Genomic DNA, 14,223 nt, shown 5'->3' on the forward strand with positions numbered 1-14,223 from the left:
TTAAAAATCTGTATGGTTCTGCAAAATCTCAAATACTGTTTGATGGTTTCCTTACAGATGAAATTGCTATCAAAAGGTCGGTGAGACAGGGATGTCCGTTAAGCATGATACTGTTTACACTATACATAGAACTACTTTTGCAAAAGATAGCTATCAGCATTCCTCCGGTACTTATTTATAATAAATTTATCAAATCTAACAAACACATTAATGTCATCAGCATACGCGATAGGCGTATGATGATTTTTATCTATAATTTTTTGCCCAACAATGCATGAATTCAAAAAAATTATAGACAAATTATGTTTGTAACTATATGATTATTCATTTTTAAGTACTTTTACAAGAAAAGATTTCGTATTGAATCGTAACTTTGAAAATTGGTTCTATACCTTTAAGGTATGCTAAATTCGCTTTCATCGATGTCTAACATCTTTAAATTTATTTAACAGGGTGGTAAATCAAACATAGTTGATTTGAGCATAAGAAAAGTTTTTTTTAGGAGAGCCTTCCATTTAAAAAAAAAAACTTATTTTTACTCAAATCAAACAAGCCCAATCTTCCAAACTATTTTGCAAATTCAAAGATTTTAACCTTTCATGAAAATAAATCATATTTTCAAATAAAAAAACAAGTGAAAGAAATCATGAGATTTCCAGGTAAAATTTGCTTGATGCAAACTTGAACTAAATTAATTATTTTTGTATGTAATTAGGCTATTGAACTGAAATATAAAAACATTGCGAACAGAATACGAGATATCTCGTTTTTTCACTTGCCGCTAGTATGCTCCATTAAAACCATAATCAAAATGTTCTTTTTTGTATAATTAACGAGAGATTAACGATACGTTTTCACCCTCCCAATTCAAATGTTATGATTTTAATAATGGAACCTCATTCTACAAAATTTAAATCAACACTTCTCGTTACTCAAATATATTAAATAAGCAGATTTTTTTCTATTGGTTTCTGAAATATAAAACGCCAAATTTTGGTGTCTCTAATGTGTAAATGATGTTGAACAATACACCGGGAAAATATTGAATTTTATGCAGATTTTTTAGATGAAGATGATTCTTTAATAGCAATATTTTTCATAAAGAATCCATAATGAAAGTTCTGTGGATGACTTTTTAATGAAATTTGGATTTTTCGGACAAAAAACTCAAATTCTACCTTTTATTTATGATTTTCAGCTGAATTGTGGTTACAAAATAATTTCGATTAAAAAATTTGGAATCTGAAAATTGAATTGACAAACAATCTTCACACATTACCGCGAAGAAATCTTTGGCTAAATTCGGTATTCTATGGATATCGAAAAAACCCCTAGACTAAATTTTACAAATTAAGCATTTTTAAGCTACCACAAATGTTGTGTTCAATTTTGTCGAATAAAGTTTAACAATTAAATTCACTCCATTAGAGTTATTCTTCAAAGTGTAGCACACTGTTGGCAAGCGAAAAACGAGATATCTCGTATTTGGTCCGCTATGGAATTAAAGAGATCATGAACTTAACCATGATCTCTTTAATTCCTCATCAATTATATGTTGATTGTAAAATTTATTTACAAGCTAAATCGTTTTCTGAATTTTAAATCTGCATTCTGAATCTGAATCCTGAACCTGAACTTTAAATTGCTTTTTAATCTTTATCCGAATTTCCATACGATTTCTGAAATGTACAAAAAATACGATTTCCGAATTTTATTCCAGATCACAATTTTATGAGCCAAGTTTGAGAGCCCTCATTCACGAACCTTTTATTTAAATTCTGTAGTACAGATTCAATCTAAATTTACTATTTAAATTGTTTAATTATTAATCTGTATTGTGAATCAGAATTAAAATATGAACTAACAATGATCTGAATCTCAGTTTTCAATTTTGGATTGCCATTTCGGAGCTTTCAGCGTTTGAATTTTGTGCAAGAATGAAGTTTAAGAACTTCGAATTTGAATATAAAACAAAATTTCACGAAGAACGTGATTGAAATTTGATATCAGATGCAAAATCAACTAGGATTTTGTAACGGGCCGTAGTAGGCAAAGTGGTAATATCCGTAGTATTTCCAAATCATAATAAGAACATGTACCATGTCAGTCTTACTGAGAATGAATCATTGTGTACTGAAGTGTAAGTTTTCGGTAAAATGAAATTCCACCCATAAGGACTACAGAATAACTTATCGTTATTCTGACAGTCATCATGAGTTACCAATGGAGTCTTTCCTTTGGGAAGTTGGAAAATGGAGTTTTCTTGGGACCAAAAACAAGAAAACGGGTCTCTTAGCCATCTGGTACTTGAGTTTGGAAGACGTTCTTTGAAGTTAGCTGCGATTTAAACATATTCGTAAGGCGGTTTTTATACTGTCTTCAAGTATTTTCACCCGTTTAATCGGTCCCAATTATACGCGCCGCGCAAAAAGTGTTTCGAGTCTGCGACTATCTCGGGAGTTAACGGCCTGGCTCATCGTTCCGGCAGCCAACCCCAGTCCGGGAAGTTCTCTGGCGGTAGCTTGTGTGCAAGTGTAAGGACGATTTTACCGGTAAGTTGCATTTTAGTTACCTTTGTGAAGTTCTTTTTAAGCATTGTGTTTGGTCTTTTTATGATACGGAAAACTACGGATATTGCGCGGCGACTAAGTTCGTGTACCTACACAAACTTCCCTCATTTCGCCAACCCCATTTTGTTAAGTCTTCTTTGGAAGCCCACCCCTGGGAAGAAAGTCCGGGTTTTAAGCGACTTCAGCACATCAACTTTTTTTTAGTTGTTGGCGCTTAAGTGCTGTTAAGTTGAACTACGCAATTTTGCTAAGAAATATTTACTTTCCTTTAGCACAAAGTGGGATTCGGTCCTGATTAAAATCAGTGACTTTTGGTTTTTGAGAGTTATATCGTCTTGTTTCAATTTCGGACTCCGAAGGAAATCGAGACGGTACAATTTCAAAGCAGCCTTTCATTTCTAATTTCTTAAGATTATTTGAACTGAAAATCAAGAATTCTGAATTGGATACAGAATTCAAAATACGAAAATAGGAAAACATTTTTGGTTATGGAAGTTATGGAATCAGAACCTTCTAAATTGTTTTAATTTAATTTAAAATTTTATATGCAGACCTGAATTTCTATGAACAAGTGAGAAAATTTTTAAAAAGTGTAGCAAAATTTTGAACTTGGGATAGGTTTTTGAGGTTTTGGCGTTGGTTTTTAGTCTAGATTGTTCCTTTTGATTAACCTTACTCTGTAATCAAATTTTTTTTAATTTTAAATTTTAAGTGAAGAGTTGAATATTTCACTTGGTTTTTTGGATCGTCATGGGGGGGGGGGGGGTTAACCCCCAAAACTCCCCCCCCCGTTCCTACGGCCATGTATCTCAGATATTTCCCCCATCCAACGAGCATATTGCAGAGGTGAGAACTGCAGTAAGGAAGTTTTTATGGGCAGGTTTTATTTTCAAAGTAAAAAAAGAATAGTTATATTTAAAATGTACAGATGGAGGTTTAAATTTAGTAGATCCTGAGTCAAAAATGAAATCTTTATTCGCCAAAAATATTTTGATAGACAACCAAACTAGTGACGGAGATGAAATGTTTTTTTTAACTACTCTAAGCCTCAAAATTTGCCTTATTACTATAGAGATTGGATAGCAACTGCGAATGTTTTGAAAACGAAACCTGATTTGAATACTTGTACTTTAATCTACAATGATTTTATTCAATAAAAACGTATTTGCGTCAAATAAAACAAGATTTTCCAACAATAAACTGGGACATAATTTGGAGAAATACCAATAAACCGTTATTTCGTCCATAGGATAAATCAATTATGTTTTCTTTCACGAATAATATAATCTTAAATAAGGAGAAGCTTTTGCCTATAATATTGGTCGTTTGAATAAAAGTAGCTGTGACATCTGCTCAAGACCTGATAGCAGCTACCACAGGTTATCGGAAGGTACAAAATCAAAGGAAGTGCTTGATTGGATTAATGAAATAATTTATAAAAAATATAATAAAAAAATCAATAACATGGATGATATTCTACAAGTAGAATTAGATGACAAAAATAAAGATGAAAAATCAGTTTTGTGGTGGTGTATTCGAGGGATTTTTCATTGTCTGGGGCATTTTTCCGAAATATTTGTTTTAAAAAAAGAAGTACACGACTTGCGATGGGATAATCGAAGGATTTTCGAAAAAGAGTTCGGCACGAGATTGAATATAGAGTAGTTTGCGTAGGAAATTGTCAGAATTTAGATGACAGGCTAGCAACGTATTATTAGATATGTAAGGTTTTCATTAATTAATTACATAAAAACGAATTATCTCATTGTCGCATTCATCTTAATGGCTTCTGTAAGAACACTCAAAAAACTCTTCATATGAACGCTACGTGAAAATGTACATAGATTTTGACAGACTGAAAATCGGGTTGATTTGAGGAAGCAAACAGAGAAACGCGTAGAAAAAAACGCGTAGAAAAAAACAACACGAAATTTTTATATGAGGTGTAGGCAAATTCTACTTGTGAGTCGAATGTAAAAAGGGGTTTATTCTACTACATGCTATTTGAGTTGATTACATTGAAATATAAATGTAGTGATTAATATTTGTATTATTCTAAAAATATATATTTGGATTCTTCAGGTGAACTTTATTAAGTCGAATAACATTATCACTTGGGAACTTTTTATTTCCACTTTTAAACTGACACTTTCTGCTAAATTTTTTAACCACAAATTCATCGCAAAAATTCAAGCGGTTGCCTAGCTCAGTTGCTTAAATTCCAAATCCTGTGGAAATAACAAAGATCTAAATAGCAACCACACAACAAAATTTTATCACTTACGTTTCGAAAAGTCAGCTTCTCCATCATTCAGAATTGTCTATCCTTTAGCATCAACTGTTGGAACCACGCCATATTGGGGGGTGTTTGGATACAAAACTGTTCAACTTAAATTTTCTGTATTTTTTTCTTTCTAATAATTCGTATAAAAAACCTGAACACCCCCTGATTTTGTAAGTCTGTATGTTTAGAATGATGCTTCTAAATATTAGGATTTTGACATTAGAACTTTAGTTACAAAAACGGCGTTCAAGTAAGAGGAGCTACGAATCAAAATTTTGTACACGCGTCGTAAAAATCCAAACAAGGACAACTAGGAAGCTTGAATCTGACGTAAATCAAAAGCCGAAAGCCGCAGTGACGAAAAGAAGAGTGGCTGGTGCTTTCAAGCGCAACCCCAACCTCTCCGTTCGAGATATCGTCTACAATCGTACATGAAGCTGAAAAAAAAAATCCGGAATATCGACTTTTAAGAAGGAACTGACTCCAAATCGCACCGACAAGCAAAACCTTACGGCAAACAAGATATCGGAAGCTGTATATGACATTGATGACGAAGTTTGATCGTATGGTAATGGACGACGAAACCTATGCCAAGGCAGACTTCAGATAGCTTCCTGGAAAAAAGTATTATTATACAGCAACCGGAAGGGGAAAGATGGCAGACATTTTTTCCACCCTAGCCATCCATCAATTAAGTCTCAAGTTTTTACTTAATTTCTATTCTTAAACCACGCATAAGTTTTAATTGCTCGTCATGCCCTTATTCCTCAACTGTGCATTAGACTGAGTCGATTTGGGGTCATTTTGGAATTTCTCAAACCCTGGAGTCTAAAAAGCTTCGTCTTGGTTCAAAACTCATCCATAATTTTTGACAAAATTTTTAATTAACGTTTACATGAGTAAATTTAAACTTTTAGGTTTGTATGAGAAAATTAAATATTTTGTACTGAAAAATCAACATAATTTTTGTTTCGTCTGTGGAACCGAGCCAGCTGATGGTTTATGTGCCAATTCATAAATTTCCTAAAGGAAATCTTCCCGCTGAACAACTTTGTCGAAGACCGTATCTTCGTATCTTATTAGGGAAAAAAGTTATTGGCTGTTTAACAGGAGTATATCTTTTCGCACTGATAAACAATAAATTCAATTGATATCCCTGCAGGGTGCCTAGCGAGGTGTTGCGTGACTACTTTCCATGCAACACTTAGCGAGGCTCAAGCAGTGATGTCAATTGAATTTACTGTTAATCAATGCGAAAAGACATACCCCTGTTAAACAGCTAATAACTTTTTTTTTCTAATAGAATACGAAGTTACGGTCTTCGACAAAGTAATTCAGCGAAAAATTTCCCTGAGAAAGTTTATAAATTGGCACAAAAACCATCCGCTGGCTCGGTTCCACAGACGAAACAAAAATTATGTTGATTTTTCAGTATAAAATGTTCAATTTTCCCATACAAACCTAAAAGTTCAAATTTACTCATGTAAACGTTACTTAAAATTTTAAAAAAAATCATGGATGAGTTTTGGACCAAGACGAAGCTTTTAAGACCCCAGTCTACTGTACATACAGTCAAAAAAATGATGCAATTTTTTTTTACTTTTTGATGTATACTTTTGTTCTTTATTCATGTTTAAATGTTCACATCATTGAGAAAAAACGTCGAATTTTTCCCTTAGAAATGTGTTATCAATTCCGTTTGAAACCTGTAAAAGAAATTTTTTTTTTCAACTAGCTGAAACTACCACAATGATAATCTAAACTCACCCCTTATCACGATTGGATTGTACTTTGATAACATTGGTCGAGTAATCGGTAAACGGTGTGTTGTTCACCTTAACCGTCAGCGGACCGGAAGTGCCATTGAGCAGATTGACCTGCACCGATTCGGGACTTGTATCATTCCCTCCCATAAAATACATCCGAAAAATGAAATTTTTCATGCTAGGTCTCGTCGCGGTTCCATTGCGCCAAACAACGTCCTCGATCCAATCCAAAGCCGTCGAGACCCGGGTGTAGACGATCCAATTTTTGGTCCCGAACTGTTGCCGGGTTGCGATTCCAATCACAGTCGACATACAGCTACGACTGTTGACTGTCTGCAGCGGACTTCCCGGAAGCCCCTGACTTGGGAACCAGTGGCCAGTTTCTTCGAAATTTTCCTTCAACTCGACACACAAATGATACTTGGAGTCGGTTGATTTGGGTATCGATAGAACTCTGGTTGTGATATTCATACAATCGCTAAACGACATCAGTTGGTTTTCGGAACTTTCGAAAATCTGCAGACTTCGAATGCCGCTGAATCCTGTTCTCAGAAGGTTATCGTACAGATTTTCGGTGGCCGGCGTGGCCAAACAGGCCGGAATCAGCTGCTGTTCCAGATTGACCCGCTGCTCTAGCTCTATCAAAACGATGTCGATGTTCTTGAAATCCGCGAATCCGGGATGCCGATAGACATTCCTAACCTGCAGGTCCAGATCTTGACCGATCCGGATGGTCATCGTTTTGTAGTTGTCTCTGTGAGGAAGAGATGGTTGAAAAAATTGAGACCAGAGTTCTTAATTCGGGGTTAAAAAAACTTACTTTTCTTCGACGCAGCCGAAATCGGACGTCATGACAAAATTATCACTTACTAGTACCCCAGTACACACCACTTTTTCTTGATTAGCAATTGCAACCTTGAATAAAAGTTCAATGTTCAGTTTCAATGATGATGACATTAAAAACAACTTACCGCATGTGGTGATCTTGAATTGTAGCAAACTCCATTCTTACGCTTTCTCGCTAGTTTGGCATACTCCTGGCATTCTAAAAATTTTAAATAATATAAAATTGATCCATGAAAAATTCCGGTCCAGTAGACAAAACGGTAAGTTAGTAATTTTTAAAAATATTGAGAATAATGGTATTTTTGTAGATTTTATCACTTTTGTCATTTTTGTATTTTTTGTAAATTTTGTGATTTTTGTAATTTTTGTAATTTTTGTAATTTTTGTAATTTTTGTAATTTTTGTAATTTTTGTAATTTTTGTAATTTTTGTAATTTTTGAAATTTTTGTAATTTTTGTAATTTTTGTAATTTCTGTATTTTTTGTAATTTTTGTCATTTTTGTAATTTTTGTATTTTTTGTAATTTTTGTCATTTTTGTAATTTTTGTAATTTTTGTTATTTTTGTAATTTTTGTAATTTTCATAATTTTCATAATTTTCATAATTTTTGTAATTTTTGTCATTTTTGTAATTATTTTAATTTTTGTAATTATTGTCATTTTTGTCATTTTTGTCATTTTTGTCATTTTTGTCATTTTTGTCATTTTTGTCATTTTTGTCATTTTTGTCATTTTTGTCATTTTTGTCATTTTTGTCATTTTTGTCATTTTTGTCATTTTTGTCATTTTTGTCATTTTTGTCATTTTTGTCATTTTTGTCCAAGAAAATTCTTCTATTAAACAGTTTTTCAAATTATAAAAAAGCTTACTCTGCTCGCTGATTCTTTTGGGCAGCAGTTCGTATCGTTGGATTTCATCCCGAGTGAGACTCACTATCCAGGGATAGTAATATGCCACATTGGTGAAAATGATGAATTTGTTCACGTCACATCCTCCACTTGGTGGTTTGGCAGCAAACGAAACGATTCCTCGCAGCTCAAAGAAATCCCCGGTGCTGAAGTACATTCCGCCTCCACTATCACCCAGACAGACACTGGTTCCTGAAATGGAAGATCAGGTAATGACCTAAATGGATTCTTCTTCTAAAGGTTGCTAGCTTCATAGTTCATACCATTTCGATCACTAGCACAGTAAACTCCTGCCGAGATGAATCGACCAAAAAGAATAGGATCATTCTGAACACATTCCGTATCGTTTACTACTGGCATTTGGGCCGTTTTCAGTTGCAGCGATATTGAATTGTTTTCAGTAAGTCCCCAGCCGGCGACCCAGCCCCGTTTTCCCACCAAATTTTCTGTAGATCCCACCCCAGATCGCTCCAAACAAATGGGAATAACGAACTCCGAATAGCGAACGTTTCTGTCCAAAACCAACACGGCGATGTCGTTCCGATTCAGGCTAAATTCCGGATGGATGTGTATTTGGCTCACATTTCTAATCTGCACCTGTTCCGGATAGTCGAACAGCAAATGCTTCCCAAGTTCCACATTCAACCTTTCCGGATTCATCGGTTTCCCATTGGAACGAACTACACAGTGGGCCGAGGTAAGGACATGCCTCTGGTCGATCAGCGTTCCACCACACTTATAAACCCGCTGTCCACTTCTATCCATCTGATAGAGGGCAACATGCCAGGGCCACTGACCCAGCTCCGAAGTCCAGCCATGATGGATCAGCTGCTCCCCGAAGCGCTTCTGAATCCCGCACCGGTACTGGGCATTATTAGCCGTGTACTCGTCATCGTCTGACGTTGCCCCGGCCAAGACCAGCCACGTGACTAGAATCGAAAGCCAAGTGTTTTGCATCTGGAACCGATTGCTTCGAAACTACTCGCACGACTGGTCATGATTCGAGCGAAGCTGGACGGAATCTTTACCTATTTTACCGGTCAATTATACATAGATGCTGTAATTCACCGGGAGTGCTTCTTAATGGTGAATGCACGCAAAAAAACATCCGTTTAAAGATGTTTTTAAAAGGCTGATTTTAGAAATGATAACAAAAATGTTCTTTTTCCAATGCTTATATTCAATTAATTAAATTGCATGTTTGAAAACTGGTAGATGCCTATGTTGATTTCAAAACCTTTAGTTTAGCACAGAAAAGAAAAAAAATGACCAAATTACAATACATCAGGTTCGTCGCTTTGCGTTGAAGTCTTTTCTTATTCTGTTTCAAAAATAGAAGATTTGCCACAATCAACATTTTTCGGACCCATCCCAATATTATACCTTGATAATTCTCGATTGAATTAAAACGCAGATCGTAAAACCATCGCAAACATGCAGACCGTCGTGTGTAAATAGTTCGTTATAGTAAAGACATTGTATTTTTTTGTAAATTCTTTATTTGAAACGGCTCATACTTTTAGGCTTTAAGGAGCCAAACTCGTTTTGTTGGATTACAATTGTGTGTTTATATCTAGTTAATTATTCGAAGAAAAGAAAAGATAGATAGGGAAATATGCAAATAAAAAGAGTTATAGACGAAGATCAATAGGTTTTAGGAAAAAGTACATTTTGAACACGTCCATGTCCATGTCCAAGTCTATCACAGCCAGTTCATCACTCACTGAAACATAGGGTGGTTTTCCTTGGGCCCGAAGGGAGTCTATGAAACTCGTTCTTGCGACAAGATGTACCTCGCACGACCAAACAATATGCTCGCTGTCATGGTAACCTTGGACCCAACTACATTGCAGGTTTATTTTATTTTATTTTATTTACATGGTTTTCCGTCTCACGACATAACCTGATGAACAATATTCTTCCAATTCTGCTCGTCCTGTCCTACCGAATTCGCAGCAAACACCTGTTTTGCAGGTCATCCATCTGGCATTCTAGCAACATGTCCTGCCCAGCGTACTCGTCCAACCTTCGCCACTTTCTGGATACTGGGTTCGCCGTAGAGTATAACGCGAGACCGTACACGCTTCCTGTGTAAGAAGGTGGCTTAGGCGCCATTTCCTAATGGAAGACCACCCACCCTTTCTTGTGTTGCTCAGCTTTTTGAGACTTAGTCGTGAGTACCTTTGATTTCCTAATTTAGGTAAAAAGTGGAAGGGTCTCTTGTAAAAGGATTCGTACTTGTCGAGCCGCCCCACAAACGGGATAGAGCCAAAGAGTTCTTGGAAAAGGGAATTAACTGTTGTTCGGTTTCAAAATGAGCAGCCAGGGTTTGTAAACCTTCAGGCTGTGAAGAGGAAAGTTATGATTGGATTCGCGGCCAATCTCCGCAGTAAATTATTGAAAATGAAGTGGTATTCTAATGTTCCAAATCAGTCGATTATTTCGGTTCAAACGGTCTAGGCTGTTACCTGATACCTGATGCTGGTGGAGACGCTTGGTGTTTCGAAATTCCTCGAGATCGATTCTCGGTAAATGTTTCCGGATTTTCAAGTTTTCCACCCCGTGGATGGCGAAAAGAATGGCCACTTTTTTCGGCTCACCTATCCTTGCCCAAATTTCGATGAGTCCACCGGAAAACGTGACGGATCTAATCCTTCGCAAACGCAACGTGAAGACTAAGGTCGAAGCGAATTTCTAATTCGCGCGAAAACCGTTTCTCATTGAAACACGTTGAAAAAAACATCGACCGGCCACAGTGCAAGCGAATTTTCGTGTGAAGACCCGGCTCGAACGCGCGAATTCATCCTGTACACTGAAAATATTCTCTCTGATATTTTTTTTTATCGCAAATGATTAATTATCAAAAAATCTTTTTCAAAAGTTTATTTATTTAATTATCATTGTCGTTTCTGTGTTGGTAATGAAAAATGCACGGTTTTTTAACGCGGATTTTCAAAAAAAAAAAACGAATTTCAGTCTTCTTCAATTGAAACAAATTCTAACTGGCAATAAACGACCGGTGGCATGAAAGCCACACAATATGTGTATAGATAGGGTAAAGGGGCTGAACGGATAGAAGTTGGAATTCGTTTTCCGACGCCATCTTGAAATCCAATATGGCCCCTTCCACTCAACTTTAAAATGCTGGAAGTGATTAAAAAGCACATGAAACTCCTACAAAATGGGTATTGGATGAAAGTGCTCAATAAGTAGAAGTCGAATTTGGCTGTCCGACGCCATCTTGAAATAAAAGATGGCGGTTTCTGCTCTATTTAAAATTCAGTAAATAACTGAAAACCGCATGATTCATCCACAATATATGAAATGAGTATAAGGGATAAAAAAGTAGATGAAAAATAACTGACAAAAATTTAACAAAAATTTTGAGAAAACTGCAGAAAAGCACTGAAAGAAATAAACAAAAATATGACAAGTGTTATAAAAAGAAAGTAATATTGACAAAAATATAACTAAACTGTGGAAAAAACTGTGGAGTAGGGTGTCCCAAAATTGCATTACTTCTGGGAATCTGGGGGCTCACCCTCCAAATGGTAGATTAGGATGTGCCGAACAAACTTTTGTATGGGGCCGACTAAAAAAAATCATGTTTAGAGGTTCCGCAAGCGCGGTCTTTAAAAAAAGTCCACTTTCAAAAGATTTGATTTTAAATAAATTCTGGGTCCAAAAATTTTCATAAAATTTATATATTTTATATTTTTTTAATTTTGTTTGAGTTAAAAACTACACGTAAAAAATACAAAATGAACCAAATTTGTATCAAAATGTAAAACTAGCAAGCTATTTTCAAGAAAAAAAAATTTTTTGGTCCAAAAATTTTGAATTCAACTGACCAAAATGTGTACCAAGTGTAGAATATTTTTGATACCAACGCCATCAAAAGATGCGGATTTTTATGCACTTAAACTTTGCTGAACAAAACATGTGGTTTGTATCAACGTGTGAATAGCTATTCACGATTTAATGCTTAACATAAATCACAATTTAGGATATTTTTTATTTAATTTATCAAATTTGTCTTAATAAATACCTACTTTAAATTCAAAATACTTGCAAAAAAGGACTTTGATGGTTAAAAGGAGTCATCAGCAGGCCATATGCCGAATTTGAGCAGAATCGGACAACAGGAAGGGGTTGCACTGAATCTCAAGTGTGAAAGGGATTCTGAGACATAGTGTTCTAAAGAAGCATAAAAAACTGGTTTTTCTTCATACATTTTTGTCTTTATTAATCGATTGCTTGATTATGAAAGTTTTATTAAAATTTCAACTAAGACTAACATTTCACTTGAAGACTGCAACTCGATTGGACTTAAAACAAAAAAGTTATGGCTGTTGCAAGATTGTATTTTTTTGGCAAATTGTCGTTTAACACACAATGAGTACTTTTTACTCATTGAGTTTTACAGGACAATTTGTAACCAAAATATAATCTTTGAACAGCCATAACTTTTTTGTTTTAAGTCCAATCGAGTTGCAGTCTTCAAGTGAAATGTTAGTCTTAATTAAAATTTTAATAAAACCTTCATAATCAAGCAATCGATTGATAAAGACAAAAATGTATGATGAAAAACCAGTTTTTTATGCTTCTTTAGAACACTATGTCTCAGAATCCCTTTCACACTTGAGATTCAGTGCAACCCCTTCCTGTTGTCCGATTCTGCTCAAATTCGGCATATGGCATGCTGATGACTCCTTTAAACCATTAAAGTCCTTTTTTGCAAGTATTTTGATTTTAAAGTAGGTATTTATTAAGACAAATTTGATAAATTAAATAAAAAATATCCTAAATTGTGATTTTTGTTAAGCATTAAATCGTGAATAGCTATTCACACGTTGATACAAACCACATGTTTTGTTCAGCAAAGTTTAAGTGCATAAAAATCCGCATCTTTTGATGGCATTGGTATCAAAAATATTCTACACTTGGTACACATTTTGGTCAGTTGAATTCAAAATTTTTGGACCAACAAATTTTTTTTTCTTGAAAATAGCTTGCTAGTTTTACATTTTGATACAAATTTGGTTCATTTTGTATTTTTTACGTGTAGTTTTTAACTCAAACAAAATTAAAAAAATATAAAATATATAAATTTTATGAAAATTTTTGGACCCAGAATTTATTTAAAATCAAATCTTTTGAAAGTGGACTTTTTTTAAAGACCGCTCTTGCAGAACCTCTAAACATGATTTTTTTTAGTCGGGCCCATACAAAAGTTTGTTCGGCACATCCTAATCTACCATTTGGAGGGTGAGCCCCCAGATTCCCAGAAGTAATGCAATTTTGGGACACCCTACTGTGGAGGTTATTTTATTGCAAAATTTTGTCATATTTGTAATTTTTTATTAGTTATAATATTTGTCATATTTTTATTTCATTTTTCTTATTTTCCATAATGTTGTCAAATATTTGTCAAAGTTTTTATTTTGAATTTAGGGATTATTTTTAATTTTTTGTTATTATTTAGTCAATTTTTATTGATTTTTGTAAGATTTTTTTTTTAAATTTAGTCATGGCTTTGCCATTTTAATAGTCAAGTTTATCATAGACTTGGTATATTTTTCTCAAATTTATGTAATATTTTTATCACCTTTGCAATATTTTTCATCAAAGTTTTGTCAGCGTTTTGTAATTTTTGTTGTTATAATATTGTAATTTTTTTTATAATTTAGTAATATTTTTGTCATTGTTTTGTAGATTTTTTTTCTTGCGATTTTCAGTCATTTAAAATATTTTCAAGTTGAGTAGAAGCCGCCGTATTGGATTTTAAGATGGCGATTCATAGCGTCAGACTGCAAAATTCGACTTTAACTGATGATTCCTTTCACCTA

At 34.5% G+C, this 14,223-nt stretch overlaps 1 protein-coding gene across 1 annotated transcript in view; it reads right to left on the reverse strand.

The window, feature by feature from the left end:
* LOC129752164 (uncharacterized) overlaps positions 1 to 9,365 on the reverse strand; it is a 29,980-nt gene extending 20,615 nt beyond the window's left edge. The window contains exons 1-5 of the mRNA XM_055747955.1: positions 8,638 to 9,365; positions 8,336 to 8,566; positions 7,592 to 7,665; positions 7,441 to 7,535; positions 6,622 to 7,374 (exon numbers count right to left, since the gene is read on the reverse strand). Of these exons, the coding sequence (XP_055603930.1) occupies positions 6,622 to 7,374; positions 7,441 to 7,535; positions 7,592 to 7,665; positions 8,336 to 8,566; positions 8,638 to 9,331 (1,847 nt within the window). The 5' untranslated portion in view covers positions 9,332 to 9,365. The remainder of the gene's footprint in view (positions 1 to 6,621; positions 7,375 to 7,440; positions 7,536 to 7,591; positions 7,666 to 8,335; positions 8,567 to 8,637) is intronic.
* Between the last annotated feature and the right edge of the window lie 4,858 nt (positions 9,366 to 14,223).

The sequence above is a fragment of the Uranotaenia lowii genome, chromosome 3 (genome assembly GCF_029784155.1).
Source record: "Uranotaenia lowii strain MFRU-FL chromosome 3, ASM2978415v1, whole genome shotgun sequence".
NCBI classification, from domain to species: Eukaryota; Metazoa; Arthropoda; class Insecta; order Diptera; family Culicidae; genus Uranotaenia; species Uranotaenia lowii.